Below are 17,075 nucleotides of genomic sequence, written 5' to 3'. Positions count from 1 at the left end.
TGCCGGCTCCATCGGTCAGTAAAGCGAGATGAGCGCTGCAACCCCAGAGTCGTCCGCGACTGGACCTAACGGTCAGGGGTCCCTTTACCTATATATGTTGGAAGCAGCCCAGAGTGGCTGGGGCAACCGAGTTGGATGGGCGGGGTATTATTTATTATTATTATTATTATTGAATTGGATGTCCCTGTTTTCATCTGAGAAATGTTGGAGGGCATGTGAAAAGAAAGCAAGAAAGAGATTACTAAATGTGGCATACTCAAATGCAGGGAGGATCCTGACACAAAGCACAGGGAGGGGGGCAATACATTTCCCTGGTCCATGCCATGTTTAAAAGAGTAAGAAGTTCTTGAGATACACCATTCCTGAAAGGCATGTGCTCAAATAATTAGTTAATAATAAGACATATTTAGGGTACCAATTACTGCCATTTGCTTGGCCGAGTCTGTGCTTCTTCAGAAGGAAAGAAAAGGGGTCGGGGTGAGTATAGCAATAATAAACGTGACCATCCACTAACTCACAAGACCTGGAATGTACAAATTATTTTCCTCTCCTCCAGTGAAGTAATTCACAATCCTAATTAGTCCATGCATATCTTACACAAATCTATGTCCTAATTTTGGAAATGACCACTTGCACACATGCCCAACATTTGCCCTCTTTCTTGATGTGCAATTGGCCAAACTAACGAGCCTTATCCTGAGACCGTTGGCATGGGTTTAGGATTTTGTGCAGCGCTACGGCGAAACTCGCTTTCTTTTTTTAAAAGATTTGTCTTTATTGTTTAAAACTGAAGCATCTATGAGACAAACAAAATAACACAAAAAAGAAAAAAGAAATCCCACATAATAAACAATTTTTCATACAAAATAACAAACAGAATACCACACGAACTGATTTTCCAGAACTTATAAAACAAAAGGTGCTTAAAATGTCTTCCAATTAATCTCACTGTATTTTGTATATTAAATATATTATATTGCACAGTTATGTATTTCTACCTTATTTTTCTTTTAATTCCTTTCAGTTCTAAATTTATTCGATTCCAGGTTCAGTCTAGTTCTGCCATGAGAGTTCCATTTATACCATTATTTTTCAAATACTCTTTAAAACTTCTCCATTCCTTATGGACCCATTCCTTATGGACAGCGAAACTCACTTTCACTGGAGAAAAGAAGAAGAAATTACTATAGTATATTCAGCTTAAAAAAAGAGTAGCCCCCCCCCCCCCCATTCAGCAGAGAGCAAACTAGTGGACCAAGGAAAGACACCCTACAAGTGTTATCAGAAAACAAATAAGCCTGTCCTGAACTCTCAGCTCTGCCATATAAAATGGAATCAACTAAAGTTGAGCTGATTATTCCACAGTATGGGGCAATCTGATATAGGCTGAATGCACACCATATATTCAAAGCACCTCCCTACCCCTCCAGGTATTCTGGGAACTGTAGTTCGTGGAGGGTGCTGGAGAATTGTACCTCTGTGGGGCATAAACTACAGTTCCCAGGATCCAGGGGTGGGGGGAGAGAATGTGCTTTAAATGTGTTTTAAATGTACAGTGTGTAGGCAGCCGCAAACCTACACGAGAGTAAGCCCCAGTGAACTCCCTCAGTGGGACTTTCAGATAGACATAAACTGAATTGCGCTGTAATTCTGTTCAGTCATTGCTGTCGCCGCCTTTGAGATGACATAAACTGGAGTCAAGAGAAGGAAGCAGACGCTGCGGCTGTTCTAAAACGCTTGCCCACAAACATTTGCCCGCAGCTCAGGGGGGAAGAGATGTGGATCATCTGGTGTGTGGCCACTTGCCTCTTGGAAGTAGGTAAGACCTTCACTCAAAGGCTCTTATTTAAGACATTGTTTGAAAGGGTTTCTTTACAAGCTTCCCTCTCCCTCTCTCCCCCAGGATGGTCCAATGCAGAGATCAGGCAGCAGTGGAGCCTGGTGCTTCAGGAAGGCAGAAATGCCAGGCTGGAGTGCAAACAAACTACCGACCACAACAGCATGCTTTGGTTCCGGCAAGACCCAGGACAGGGTCTGCAGCTTCTCTTTAGTTTCTATTTAAATCAACTACAGCATCAAGGCAACGTTTCTGAGCGTTTCCAAGCTGAGCAGCGTGAAACAAAGCAATGCCACCTTAACATTTCCCCAGCCAGACCGGAGGATTCAGCTGTGTATTTCTGTGCAAGCAGCGAAGACACAGCATTTCAAAGTCACCTCTTCTTCCTACCAAAACCTCACTTCATTGATGTGCATGGAGGGTAGAGCAAAGATTACCCAAGACTTAGCTAGTGGCAGAGGGTTCTTAACTCCACAATGGCCAACGCTCAGCTGCAAAAGCAGATGGTTGTTTTAATTGATGTTTGACAAGCTGGGCTCTGAAATTAGAACTGATCATGGCTTGCTATGGTGGGGGTGGCAACAAGCCTTAGAGGTGTGATGGGCAGAGGAGAATCAGCTGGTGCGTAGGAGCTCAGGACCCCCGCCTTTGCCCTCTCTCTGTTTCCTGCCCCAGCAGAGCCACAAATTAGATTGCAAGCAAAATAATATTTATGGGTGGCTGTTTAAAAGCATATAACTTCAAACTCCCCCATAATATAACCAGACTTAAAGCGAGGGCGGGGGGGGGGCAGCCGTGATGGCACCCCACTGGGATCGCGCTGCCAGGGGTGGTGCGCTCCCCCCGCACTCTTCTTCCTCCACCATTGCTTGCCCGCAGGTTCCTCCTCATAGTTAATTCCTTTCCAGAAGAGTAGCCCTGTAGTCTTTTGCAGCAAAGACTGCTTTAAACGCAGTGAATAAGGTGCCTCGTGGTCCATCAGAAAGCCCATATCCTCCAACATTTCTCACATGAAAATAGGGACGTCCTATATCATCATCATCCTCATTTGCTGCCCATCTGACCGACTTGACCCAGCCACTTTGGGCTGCTTCCAACATATATAAAAACATAAAACATTTTTAAAAATCTTCCCTATAAGGAGCTGCCTTCTGATGTCTTCTAAAGCTTGTATAGTTACTTATCTCCTTGGCTCGGGGGTTTGCATGACTCCATACTCTCCAACATTTCTCCAATGAAAATAGGGACGACCTAAGGGAAAGTGGGACATTCTGGGATCAAATCAGAAACCAGGATAGCTTCTGTAAATCCGGGACTGTCCCTGGAAAAGAGGGACACTTGGAGGGTCTGAAAGCCACAAAAGGTAAAGGGACCCCTGACCATTAGGTCCAGTTGCGGACGACTCTGGGCTTGCGGCTCTCATCTCGCTTTATTGGCCGAGGGAGCTGGCGTACAGCTTCTGGGTCATGTGGCCAGCATGACTAAGCCGCTTCTGGCGAACCAGAGCAGCGCACGGAAAAGCTGTTTACCTTCCCACCGAAGCGGTACCTATTTATCTACTTGCACTTTGACGTGCTTTCAAACTGCTAAGTGGGCAGGAGCTGGGACTGAGCAACGGGAACTCACCCCGTCACGGGGATTCAAACTGCCGACCTTCTGATCGGCAAGCCCTAGGCTCTGTGGTTTAACCCACAGCGCCACCCGCGTCCCAAACAATGTGAAAATAGGCTAGCTTAGGCAACAAACAACACTTCAGAAACAAGAAAAGCGAAGAGGCACCTGTATACATCAATGAATTTGCAAAGCAATTGATATAGCTATTATCCATAATATGTATACATGCTATAATAGCGTTTCGCTGTGGCTTTCACAGCAAGCACGTCAGAGGAGGAAATTATCTTGATAGTCTGCATTCAGTGGATTCCTCTGACATCCCTAGCTGCTAATTCATTCAGATTTGACTAGCTGATTCGTTGTTGTTTTTACTGCTGAATTAACCTATCATTTTAAGATAATGCTATCTTCAAAGAGATGAGCTCCTCTTTTTCAGCAGGTCCCCAGCTGCTCCACCTCCTTGGCAGGAAGGTCTCAGAATCAGTTCCTGCCACCAATGAGGTGCACTCAAGAGAACCTCCTCTTTAACTCTTCTTCGATGCTCGGAGGCAGCAACTGCCTTGCAGCAGAGACCATGTGGTGGAAAGCGCTGGGTGTTGGCTTGCAGCTGTTGGCAGGTAGGAGAATCTCTCCCACAGGCAGGATAAGTCCTTTCCAAAGGCTTCCACAACTGTAAAAGGAAGGAAGAAAGAACCCAGCTGCACAGACTGGAGCGCTTTAGGGGAGATGTACCAAGAGAGTAGGCAATGAGATAAAAATGGCACCCTGCAAGCAATGTGGTATTTGCAACTGAGAAGAGAAACAGGCAGAGATTGGAGAAAGGAGGAGGGCCAGGATGGGGAAATGAGAGGGAGAGGCACAGCGAATCTAAAGGGGTCCTGGGCAGAAGAGGTGTCCCATAGCTCTCTCTTTCTCTTTCTTTCTTTCATTCATAATATATTTGAACATATATAATGTATTCAGTGCTTTTTTCTGGGGGGGGCGCATACCCCTAAACATTTTGTGAATCTAAGTTTGGCCTCATTGAGGGGCAGTATTTCAATATGAGTAGGAAAATGAGAGTACCCCTAAACATTTTTTTAAAAGGAAAAAAAGCACTGAATGTACAGTATTTACTTAAGAGTTGGTTCTTGTCATATCTCTGAAGGCAGATAATTACATAAAACAGGCACCACCACAGGGAAGGCCCTTTTCTGTGTTGCAGCAAGATGGATTTCTGCAGGTCTCCACACCGCTAGACCTCAACCTCTGCTGAAGATCTTAGCGCTTGGGCTGATTTGTATTAATCCCCTAATTTTTTTCTGCCCAAAGAATGGCTGCGCTTCATTCCTATGGGGAACATAAAGTGCACCACAAGGGTGGGTGGCATGCTAGTGGGGAGGAGGAGATTATGGGGATAACACAGCCTGTAGAGCATGAGACCCTTAATCTCAGGGTATCAGGTTCGAGCCCCACGTTGGGTTAAAGATTCGGGCATTGCAGGGGGTTGGACTAGATGACCCTTAGGGTCCCTTTCAACTCTACAACTCTATGGTTCTATGTATGAGGACTGGAAAGAAGGGGATAAAGGAATTGATGGGAAAGAACTGGGGTAAGCTGATGGGCCATTCGCTGCCACTTCATCCCCTCCTGCTTTTGAAATTCCACAGGCCGTTCTCTGCTGAATGCGAGCACTCAGTGCAAATATGAGGTGGGATTTAGTTGAGGGAAAGGGCAGTTTCTTCCTTTTGGAAACAGAAAAGCAAAGTTAGGAGCCAAACTGTGACATGTAAAGCTGAGCAAGCTCCCCTGTTTGGGGTCCTTGTTCACTCCTGAGGTCTTTTGCAGGTTTCTGCAGTGGAGTCACCGTGACACAGAAGCAACAGTTCAAATTTGGCCGGAAGGGGGCCAAAACAAGCATCGAGTGTTCCCACAATGACAACACCTACACAACTATCCTTTGGTATCGGCAGGAGAGCAACCGTGCAGACAAGCAGCTGAAGCTCATCGGCTATTCCGTACATGGATCTGTGTCTATGGAGGAGCCGGTTACAGAGAAATACAGGATAGAATCGACAAATGTGACACATGCTTCCCTGTCCATCACTCCGGAACAAACTGCAGATTCAGCCGTGTATTTTTGCGCAGCCAGTAAAGGCACAGCGAGAGCTCTCTGCCTCACAGCTGCACATAAACACTGCAACTCTGCCAATACTCCGCTTCCTGCCCTCTATGCCACACACACACACACACACACACCAGCCACTTACAGAGTCCTGTTTCATAAGACAATGAGAAACAGCAGCACTAGTTGCCACTATGGGCTTATGGACCCTGCACATGTGCCTATTTTCCACAGACAGTTCTGGATTTACAGAAGCCGTCCTGTTTCTGATTTGATCCCAGAATGCTCCACTTTTCCTTAGGATGCCCCTATTTTCATCGGAGAAATGTTGGAGGGTATGGGCTTATGGCCAGCAGCATTATTTGTGATTTTCAATTTTATACATTTCAATAACTTTACAATCATTTGAACATTTCAAAACTTGACTTCCTTTCCCCTCTTTCTGCGGTTCCTTAAATTTATTTATAATATTTTCTGCATATCCAAATTAATTTGCTCATTTATTCATCTCCTTTAAATATATACTCTTATAACACTGCAGGTTATTACAACAATCCTGCCAATGTTCTTATCTGTTTACAATTTATTTGTAAATATTCAATAAACCATTTCCATTCTTTTATTTAAAAGTTTGTTATCTTGATTTCTTATTTTTCCGGTAAGTTTCGCCATTTCTGCATATTCCATAAGTTTTTGTATCCATTCTCCTTTTGCTGAGACTTCTTCTTTCCATTTTTGGGCAAGTAACATTCTTGCCACTGTAGTTACACACATGAATAAATTTCTATACAGTTTGGGTAGTTTTGTCCCTATAATTCCTAAAAGCAGGGCTTTTGGTTCTTTTACAAACATTATTTTAAAATCTTTTTCAATTCATTATATATCATTTCCCAGTAAGCTTTAACAAGACCACCACAAATGATAAAAAGAACCTTCTTTCTCTTTACATTTCTAACACTTATTTTTCTCTGACTGATCATGGACTTAGGGGGACTCACAGTCCCACTGGGGAGTTGGGTAACAAAACCCAAACCCCAATTTTTACATCAAGTGAGGCATCGCTTATTTTTATTTCTGGACTGCTCTTTTGTGCAAGCATGGTAGATCACAAAAGGTGTATGTGTACATGTAAACAACTACCCAGGGACCTCAGCTTTCCTTTCTTGGAGCAACACACAATCACGCACAAACACACTGCTGTTTTGTGCAAATCTGGTAGATTGAGAAACTTGTATTTTTTAAAAAAAAATTAAAGGTGTGTGCTTACAGGTAAACAGATAGGTGATTTCCTGCTGATTTCCTGCAAGATCTTGCGAGATCTCATCAAAGTCTTAAAATATGTCTAGGAGAGCAAAATATCTCTTGAGATTTGGGAGAGATCTTGCAAGCTCTTTCAGGGACCAAAGCCAGCACAGCTGCAGCGCCACCGGCAGGTGGCTAAGTGGTAGTGAGTGTTCCACAGGTAGTGGTGGGGTTGTGGTGTGGCAGAGCAGGGTGGCACTTCCTGTTTTGCCTCAAGTGGCAAAATGGGACGTACCACCCCTGACCTCAGGATTCCAGAACTAACAGCTATCAGTTCAGAGGGAAGGAAGGCAAGGACCCACAGCCCAGGTAGGGCTTGCTAGCTTGGGGAGCAGTTGTGTGATTCCTCAGCTGGAGTAGGCTAAGGACAGGTAAGGCTCACATGCCTCGTCAATCCCAGAAGCTATAACAGGAATCCACCCTGGCTTCAGTTGCCTGTACCTATGAAGATTCACCCCGTCTTCCACAGATTAGTCTTGTTGCCCATCATGCCTGCACACCCTTACTAGACACCTAGACAAGCACTTCCGCCTCCCATCATGGTAGAAGTAGAGGAAGAGTATGAAGCAGAACAAATTCTAGACTCCAGGATGCGAAGAGAGAAGTTGAAATATCTGATTGTGTGGAAGGGGTATAGCCTTGAAGAAAGATCACGGGAGTAAACAGAACATGTCCATGCTCCAGATTTGCAAAGGGTGTTCCATACACGCCACCCCAACTGACCGAAACCACTGGGTTGGGAGGAGGAAGGCTCTGGAGGGGGGGTGATGTCAGGGACTGGGCAGAAGAGGAATGGTGGAGACCACCTCCCCATCCTGACCCTTCCAGGGAGGAGGAAGAGGAAGACAGTATAGATTTACAACAGGGGTTTGAGGGAGATAGCAGCTCAGAGGCAGATGAGGGGGAAAGCTGGGAAATAATGGGAGAGGAGGAGGCAGGACCAGAAAGGCAGCTGACTGACATGGTGTCTTTAGAAAGCATTCCAGACCCCCCATCTCCTAGAACCTGGCGAGCCTTAAAAGTAGGAGAGCAAAGAACTCAAAGACAGAGGGCATGTAGCAGCACCCCTAGAGGAGATGATGAGCATGACGAATGAGGAAGTGGGAGAGACGGGGGGTGGGGATTCACTCAGGACAATGCCATTATCCAAGAGGCTGGTTTCTATAGCCTCTCTCTGTAAAGATTGAAATAAAAAAGGACGGTAAGAAACTTTCCCTTGTCTTTATACTTTCCTGGGTAACTAGCTGGGAGTCACTGACAGCATCCTGACAGTTATTTGTGTATCTTGCATAGAAATCTTTTCTTTTCTTTGACCCGAATCTACAGCCGGTTTATTCCATCAGGCCCTTGTGTTTTAGAGTTAAGGAGAGAGGGATTTCTGTCTCTCCACACAATTCTTATATATCTTATCTCATAACAACTACATAAAACGATAATAACCCTCATAGGCTAGCCTAAAAGGAAAGGTAATTGTTTTTGTTTCCCCTTTCCTGGACTACAGCGTCCTTTTTGAGATGGGGGTGAGACTATCTTGTAGGTGGAGCTTCCTTCAGCTGCTCAGAGACAACTCAAATTCCTAGACCGAAGTCTGTGGTTAAACTTCTCTGCTAGTCATCACTGGGTGAGGGTGTGAGAGAGAGGAATATCTTGAGATAGGCTACCTCTGCACAAATTTAAGAGTCTCATTCTTCACAAAACATGTTAGCAACCCCAGTTTGGGTTGCACAGGGAGGACTACTGAACTCCTGTTTATAAGAGAGCTTTGTTGTGTTCATATAGCCAGAACCAGACTGTTGGTGCCAGGGAAGGAAGCCGATATATTACAGTCACAATAAAAGCCACATTCGGCACTTGCAAAGAGCTCAGAGATGTGGATCAACTGGTGTGTGGCTATGTGCTTCTTAAAATTCAGTAAGTCCTTCATCAGAATCCCGTTCTCTGCTTTATAGGTGGCTTTTAATATTCTAATCCAAGACCCAGGTTTAAATTTCTGCTTTCCTCTTTCTCTTTCAGGATTCTCAAATGCTGAGATCACCCAGCCATGGAGCCTGGTGCTGCAGGAAGACAAAACTGCACGGATTGAGTGCGAACAAAAATATCTGCACGACATCATGTTCTGGTACCGCCAGGGTGCCGAGCCAGGTCTACAGCTCCTCTTTCACTACTATTATGCCAAGCGACAGCCTGTAGGCAATGTTTCTGACCGGTTCACGGCTGATATGCCCAAGGCAGATCGCTTGATCCTGAATATTTCCCCTGCAAAGCCGGAAGATTCAGCTGTGTATTTCTGTGCAAGCAGCAGAGACACAGCAGTTCAAAGTAACCTCTCCTTCCTACAAAATCCTCTGTGTGTCCTCATCACTCTGCCTGTGTGGGCAACTGTGCTTGGGTGGTACGATTCAATTTACCATGTATGGACCCATGTGAGATTCCAGTTCCTCTGTGGGGCTTCTGGCAATGGGAAACTCCCAGGCAAAAGCATGTGCTCCAGAATCGTCTAAGGAGTTGGGATTCGGGACATTATAAACATTATAAAACAGTGTTCAGGGCCAGGCAGGTTTGTTGGCTGACCTGGCACCCTCAGGCTACATTTTACATTTTCTATTATTGGAAATAGCATGTCTTTATCACTTTTCCATATGATAAAATGCTCAAATTATCCCGAGATCCTGGGAAGTGAAAAGCTGTCGTGATGACCTCGGGAGGTGGGCGTTCAGCCAGACAAAGCCTGCCAGCAGCTATTTAGGACATGAAACCTCCAGCAATTTTTTACTCTGAGCAGACAGAGTGATCATTGGCAGAGGCACCATGAAGTTCCTCTTGGTCCTTACCTGTCTGGGAGTAGCGGGTGGGTCCTTTGATGCTGCTTCACCTTTCTCACCTTGGAACTTAGGACAACTTTTTAAAAAATGAATTTTCTATCATAGGCTCCACTGGAGACAGCAAACGCCATCCAGAAGTTATATTTGTCATCCTGCTAGGATAACGCAATTGTGAGCAGTGGTAGGGCTAGCATATGAACAGATGGAGCAAGCTGTCTGTACTGCCCTAAGCCTGGTGCTTTTTTCCCCTAGCAAAAGAGGTGCCGGAACTCTCCATGAACTTCTCCTTCGTTTTCTTAGAATGGCAATGATGTGCATCTGAGAAACGATGCAACTGAGTTGTGGTGAATTCTGGCAGGGGGGGGGAAGGCCCAGCTTTAGACTGTTCTTGGGTTGGTTGGTTGGTTGGTTGGTTGGTTGGTTGGTTGGTTTGCACTAAGATACAGGTCTTCATGGTCAGGGCCAGACCAACCATGAGGCAAGGTGAGGCAACTGCCTCAGGCAGCAGCATCCACGGGGCAGCAGATCTAGTCTTCAGGGTGTGACCTGCTCCTTGAAGGCCACATCTGCTGCCTCCTTGGCAGCCCGATACCCAATGCCACCTCTACAGAGGCCTTTTGGAGATAGGAGGCACTGCTGGTCTCCTCCCACCCTTGTTCCCAATGAAGTTTTTTTGCCCCCACCCCTTGTTCCTGATGCAGATTTTCACTCACCCCTTCTTCCCTAGCCGGGGGATGCGGTGAGAAGCCATTTTGTTGTTCACCTCAGCTGCCAAAATGTCTTGGGCCAGCACTGTTCATAGTAAAGCTATTTACAACAGGCAGCTAGAGCCACCATATCGCCACTCTTTTGCAATGACCTGCACCTCGCTCAGTTCCCTGGGTCACTGCATGATTTGGCAAGGCACTGCCTTAGCCGAACCTACCGTCAAGAGGGTTGTGTTTCGAAGGAAACTGTGGCAATAACCTCAGTTCTTGGTACACTGTAGAGCCTTATGGTAGCGATAAATAGTTTAAACAAACAAACAAAAATCCTTCCAGTAGCACCTTAGAGACCAACTAAGTTTGTTCTTGGTATGAGCTTCCGTGTGCATGCGCACTTCTTCGTCTGTTGCAGCCTCTGCTCTGCAGCTGAAAACAAAGATCAAGATGGATTTTAGCATGGCACAGTTGCTTCAGGAGTGACGGTGCCTCATAAAAGTTTAGGCAATGCAGGGCCCTCAAAATGTTGCTGGACTCCAGCTCCCATCAGCCCCAGCCAGTATCACCCACAGTCAGGGATTATGAGAGCTGTAGTCCATCAGTATAGAGAGAGAGAGACTTTCTGTTGACTACCAGGCAGTGACTTTTTCCACTTTGCAAAACCCTCCAACCCTAGGAGCCTTTCCCAGAACATGATTTGAGAACAGCAGAAGCAGCTTGGAGGAGAGGAGTTCGGAGATATTCTCAAAAAAATAATTTTATGTGTGTCCTTGTTTCTCTGTTTGATCTTTTTACATGGTTTCGTATGCTTTCTGGGATTTTTATGCATTGTGACTATGATTATAGTTTAGTAATTCTTGATTGTAATTGATAAGTATAAACTGTCTAAATATTATTTGCTCATATTTAATTTTACTGTTTACAGATGAAACTCGAAAAATTAGAATATCGTGGAAAAGTCCATTTATGTAAGCGATTGTTTTCATTAGCTACTGGAGTTTAATATATGAGATAGACTCATGACATGCAAAGTGAGATATGTCAAGCCTTTATTTGTTATAATTGTGATGATTATGGCGTCCAGCTGATGAAAACCCCAAAGTTGAAATTGTTTATTTGGGGTTCTCATGAGCTGTACGCCATAATCATCACAATTATAACAAATAAAGGCTTGACATATCTCGCTTTGCATGTCATGAGTCTATCTCATATATTATTTTCACCTTTTAAGTTGAATTACTGAAAGAAATGAACCTTTCCACGATATTCTACTTTTTCGAATTTCACCTGTACTGTTATATTTTAATGGATTATTGAGTATTGCTTTATTCGATATAGGTTGTTTCTTTTAAAGTTATTGTGACTTTTTTGTATTGGATCAGACTGTGTGCAATCTTTGCTATCTATTTTGTTGTTCCTTCAGCGTGTAAAGCGCCTTGTGTATAGTAATCTAGAAAGGCAGTACACAAATTAAAAGTGAAATGAAATGAAATATCTGGAGGGCACCACACACACACACACACACACCAAAAAAAACCCACCCCCGATTTAAAGCATTCACGCAATCCAGCCTTTGGCTTATCCATAAGAAATGTGGTGCCGTTCTTTGTGTGCAGCGAATTGGCAAAATAATTAAAATGATCTTAAGGATTCAAGACGCTTCTGTTCAGTAAGATTTATGAACAAAGCAGGGTGATCATTACTTTGCTTGGTTGACACTGTCCTTGGCTGTCACAGCTGCTGTCCCCTTTGATGACGACGACAAGATTGTGGGAGGCTACACCTGCCAGGAGCACTCAGTCCCCTACCAGGTGTCTCTGAATGCTGGATATCACTTCTGTGGGGGCTCTCTCATCAGCAGTCAATGGGTCATCTCAGCTGCTCACTGCTTCCAGTCGTGAGTAAAGAACATTCAAATCCTTCATCAGCGTTGCTTAGGCTCTGCTTCCCCCTCCCTGGCACCTTCTTTCAGATCTAACAAAGTTTGGATGGGGCTAGGACGTCACCAGGGAGATTGGTACCTTGGCATCTAAATGCTGCAGATACTCAGGACAGATCAAAGACATAACCGCACAACAACCTTGGGTCAAATGTTTGTGGTGATGGCTTCTGTGAGGGGGTGTGTGTGTGTGTGCTTGCAGCTTTCAAGTCAGTGCCCCCATAACCATGAAATAATAATAGTAATAATAATTTATTATTCATACCCCACCCGTCCGACTGGGCCTCCCCAGGCACTCTGGCTGGCTCCCAACATATTAAAAACAGAATAAAACATCAAATATTAAAAACTTCCCTAAATGACATAAAAGACTTCCATTGAGTTATGAATGTAACTACTGTTATCCATGCATTTGAAAATAACAATGATAACCAAAAAATTAACCTAAAGTTGAGTTTACACAGTTTGGGCAATCAGCATTTCCTCATGGGAGCTTTTGTGTCTTTCCAAAGCTTTGCTACACATATCCCTTGCCGTTTGCTAAACAGTTGTCGACAATCCTGAGCTTCCTTTTTCAATCACTGCCTGGCCTTAAATATGACCTGGAAGGTTGTCTGTAGATTTTCTTTTTCTTTCTTTTTTTAAAGTTTTTACTTATACTTTTCAAGTTTATACATTTCATTAGTTTTGCAAATCAATTTAACATTTCAAAATTTGACTTCCTTCCCTCTTTTTCTTCAGTTCCTTAATTTTTTTTAATATCTTCTGCATATCCAAATTTATTTCACTTGCTCATTTAATTACCTGCTGTAAATATATACTCTTGTGAAATTGCAGGTTATTACAATAAGCCTGCTAATGTTCTTATCTGTTTACAATTTATCTGTAAATATTCAATAAACCATTTCCATTCTTTTATAAAAAGTTTGTTATCTTTTTTTAAATTAAAATTAACTTTCTTTAAATTCGAGCTTTACATTTTCAAGAGATTACATAAAAATTACACAGACAAACATAAATTACATAAACAAAACATAAATCATGTGTCACATTTACATTCCCTACCCTTTCCCCACCCTCACTAATTCCCCTCACCCCCCCCCCATATTGCTTCTCAGCCTCCCCCTTACGGCATTAATATCAATCTTTACTCTATCTGCGTGCTCTTTTATCTCTTATATCCAATTATTTTCCTTTGTGCCAATTATTTGGGTCTTTAACATTCTGCCAAGAGATCGGCCTTCTCAACATACAATTTCATATACTCTTTAAATAACTTCCAATTTTCCTCTCTCTCTATCTCACTTATCCCTTTTAACTCCTCATATTTAGATGCCAAATTGTAATATGTCAACATTTTAAAATGCCAATCCTCTTTATCTGGTACCCTTTGTGATTTCCAATTTTGTTTGTTATCTTGATTTCTTATTCTTCTGGTAAGTTTCGCCATTTCTGCATATTCCATAAGTTTTTGTATCCAATCCTTCCTTTACTGGGACTTCTGCTTCTTCTTTCCACTTTGTCTGCTGGTTTTTCTGGCGCTTTGTACATGGTCTACGTGAATCAACCACATCACCTTCTAGAGCTTCATTTAGATTAAAAATTTTGGACTTTGGCTGAGAATTGCACACTGTAACATACACTTAATAACCACCACTGTAACGTGTTGCAAATATTTCAGTTTCCGCATCCAGGTGAGGCTTGGGGTATACAACATAAATGTCCTGGAAGGGTCAGAGGAGCTCATTGATGCTGAGAAACAAATTCCCCATCCCAAATATGACCCGGTTACCACAGACAACGACATTATGCTCATCAAGCTGGCTACCCCTGCCACCCTGAACTCCCGCGTCCGAGCCATTTCCTTGCCTTCAAAATGTGTGGCTGCTGGAACCGAGTGCCTGATCTCAGGATGGGGCAACACGCTCAGTGATGGATGTGAGTTATGGGGAGTTTGATGCATTCAAATCGCACGGGGCAACTTTTCTTTCTGCAGGAATCCACGGCCAAACTAGACATTGCCATGGAGGTGCATCTAGCAGCCTCTCAGCACTTTTAGAAGTAGTACCGGTAGTAGAAGAAGAAGAGTTTGGACTTGATATCCCGCTTTATCACTACCCGAAGGAGTCTCAAAGCGGCTAACATTCTCCTTTCCCTTCCTCCCCCACAACAAACACTCTGTGAGGTGAGTGGGGCTGAGAGACTTCAGAGAAGTGTGACTAGCCCAAGGTCACCCAGCAGCTGCATGTGGAGGAGCGGAGATGCAAACCCGGTTCACCAGATTACGAGTCTACCACTCTTAACCACTACACCACACTAGTAGTAGCAGTCATAATAATACTACTGCTAATAATAATAATAATAATAATAATAATAATAATAATAATAATAACAATAATAATTTATAACAGCACATGCAGGGGCTGCTTAACCTTTTCCTCCCTGGCTGTTCCACAGCCCATGTACCATTTCATTCTTCAAATGGAGAAACGGCCCGTTTGGATGCTTCTCCGTACGAAACAAACCTGCCCGAATATTGAAATGTGGCACGTTAGGGAGATTAAGTCGAAACTCATTTCTTATGAGATTGTTATTTAGAGTATTGGTACCCCCACCCTTCAGTCAAAAAAAGGGGGGGGGCTTCCAAGGTGGCTTAAAGGTAAAGGGACCCCTGACCATCAGGTCCAGTCGTAAGGTGGCTTATGTACTGTCAAATAAAATGAGGCAGTCCCTGCTTGCAAGTTTGCCATTTTACCAACACAACCCAAAAGGAAAAAGGGGCAGGGAGGGATGAGGGAAACTACAAAGTATAGAAGTAGAAGGGGCAAGTTTTTGGAGGTTGTTCTTTTTAAAAAACAAAACAAAACAAACCTCAAACATGTAATTTCCTGAACTTTGCAAACTGTAGTGGTATGGCCCCAGGAATGCTATACAATATCACAGGTCATGCTGTGGTTCAGTAGTTTTTGCTTCTCTCTAAATTTCTTGGTTTATAACAACATTCCTTAATTCCTCTTCCCCCCCCCCACTCCGTTTTGGGGCAGTCAAGTTGCCAGAGCTTCTTCAGTGCCTGGATGCTCCCGTTCTAAGTGATGCCGAGTGCAAGGATGCCCTGGAGGGGCAAATCACCCCAAACATGATATGCGCAGGATACCTGGAAGGCGGCAAAGATTCCTGTGATGTGAGATGCCTTTTTGTGCCTTTTTCTCTTTTGCCTAGACACAATGCTGCTGCTGCTGCTACTACTACTACACTTGTGCCTTAATTACAAGAACTGTGTGGGTCACATTTGCAGAACTGTGTGGGTCACATTTTCCCCAAACTGGGGGAGGGTTAGCCAATGCCGCAAGATGACAGAATCAGGATTCAAAATGACCTTAACAGATTGGAGGACGGGAACCAAACTAATAAAATGAATTCCAATAGGGATAAATGCAAGGTTCTTCACTTAGACAGGGAAAGAAAACCAGCTGCACAAATATAAGATGAGATTCCATACATTAAAAATAGAACACATGCTAGAAGGCAGGTTGAATCCAAACTGGAAAACATTGGCTTGTTGTGGAGTAGAGCCTAGGGCTTCAAACCATCTCCAGTGCTAAGTAGGGAAAATGAAACCCCCTTGAAGACCTTCAGAGGATTGGGGTGTGGGTGTGGGTGTTTTCTCCTTTAGAATGCCATAATCAGGCTTCAGATGAATAAATTGGTAAAGGTAAAGAGATCCCTGACCATTGGATCCAGTTGCTGATGACTCTGGGGGTTGCAGCGCTCATCTTGCTTTACTGGCCGAAGGAGCCGGCGTACAGCTTCCAGGTCATGTGGCCAGCATGACTAAGCTGCTTCTGGCGAACCAGAGCAGCGCATGGAAACCTGTTTACCTTCCTGACGGAGCGGTACCTATTTATCTACTTGCACTTCGTGCTTTCAAACTGCTAGGTGGGAAGGAGCAGGGACCAAGCAACAGGAGCTCACCCCATCGCGGGGATTGGAACCTCCAACCTTCTGATTGGCAAGCCCTAGGCTCAGTGGTTTAGACCACAGCGCCACCCAACTGTTGGTACCCAACTAAAAACAGACATTTCTTAACTACCCAAATCTTTTATTTACAGGGGGATTCTGGTGGACCCATGGTATGCAACGGAGAGCTCCAAGGAATTGTGTCTTGGGGCATAGGGTGTGCTCTGAAAGGTTTTCCTGGCGTATACACCAAGGTCTGCAACTATGTGGACTGGATCCAAGAAACAATTGCGGCCAACTGAAAGATCCATCCTAGTCTTTGGATATTTGCCTTTTCTTCTGTTAATTCAGCACCGTTGCACCAACAGACAAATAAAGTCAGATCATTTGATGGAGCCATCTTTTTCTTTCATGAGTCAGCAAAGTTCCAAAATTGAACTAATTTCCCCCCTCTGTACTTTGAAGTTTTTTTTATACTGGACATCTGTGTTAAACATTCCTGTCACGCAGTACATCACAACTATTACAACACCCGTTAAAGGAAGGAAGTTCATTTTGGAATGAACGGGAAATTGAACCAAATGGGGTTGAGTTTCAAAATAAATGCATTGGGCAATGAATGGTTGTGTAGATTTCTTGCCCCATTTGTGTCCATTTGTTGGCAGTGAAGCTTACCATGCTTTGGGGGCTGGTGCTCTTAGAGGCTGCCATTTTATTTATCCATAATGAATTGCATGACATTCCAGGGGGGAAATAGTAGCTAACACAAAAAAAGTGCCGCCACAACTATTAACTACTG

The 17,075-nt window shown here is 43.9% G+C and overlaps 1 protein-coding gene and 1 gene segment (V, D, J or C); both read left to right on the top strand.

Annotated features, from left to right (window-relative positions):
* The first annotated feature begins 8,535 nt into the window (after positions 1–8,535).
* LOC117061124 lies at positions 8,536–9,358 on the top strand. The segment is given in 2 exon segments: positions 8,536–8,768; positions 8,871–9,358. Coding segments are annotated over 2 exon segments (531 nt in total).
* Positions 9,359–9,644: 286 nt separating this feature from the next.
* Positions 9,645–16,649, top strand: LOC117060482 (trypsin-like). Its single transcript, XM_033172719.1, has 5 exons — positions 9,645–9,705; positions 12,118–12,277; positions 14,001–14,257; positions 15,364–15,500; positions 16,429–16,649. Exons 1-5 carry the CDS (start codon positions 9,666–9,668, stop codon positions 16,576–16,578), a joined length of 744 nt encoding a protein of 247 aa, XP_033028610.1. The 5' UTR covers positions 9,645–9,665; the 3' UTR covers positions 16,579–16,649.
* Positions 16,650–17,075: the final 426 nt, after the last annotated feature.

This window comes from Lacerta agilis, chromosome 16 (assembly GCF_009819535.1).
Source record: "Lacerta agilis isolate rLacAgi1 chromosome 16, rLacAgi1.pri, whole genome shotgun sequence".
Lineage (NCBI taxonomy): Eukaryota > Metazoa > Chordata > Lepidosauria > Squamata > Lacertidae > Lacerta > Lacerta agilis.
This window is presented reverse-complemented; position numbering and strand designations above follow the sequence as displayed.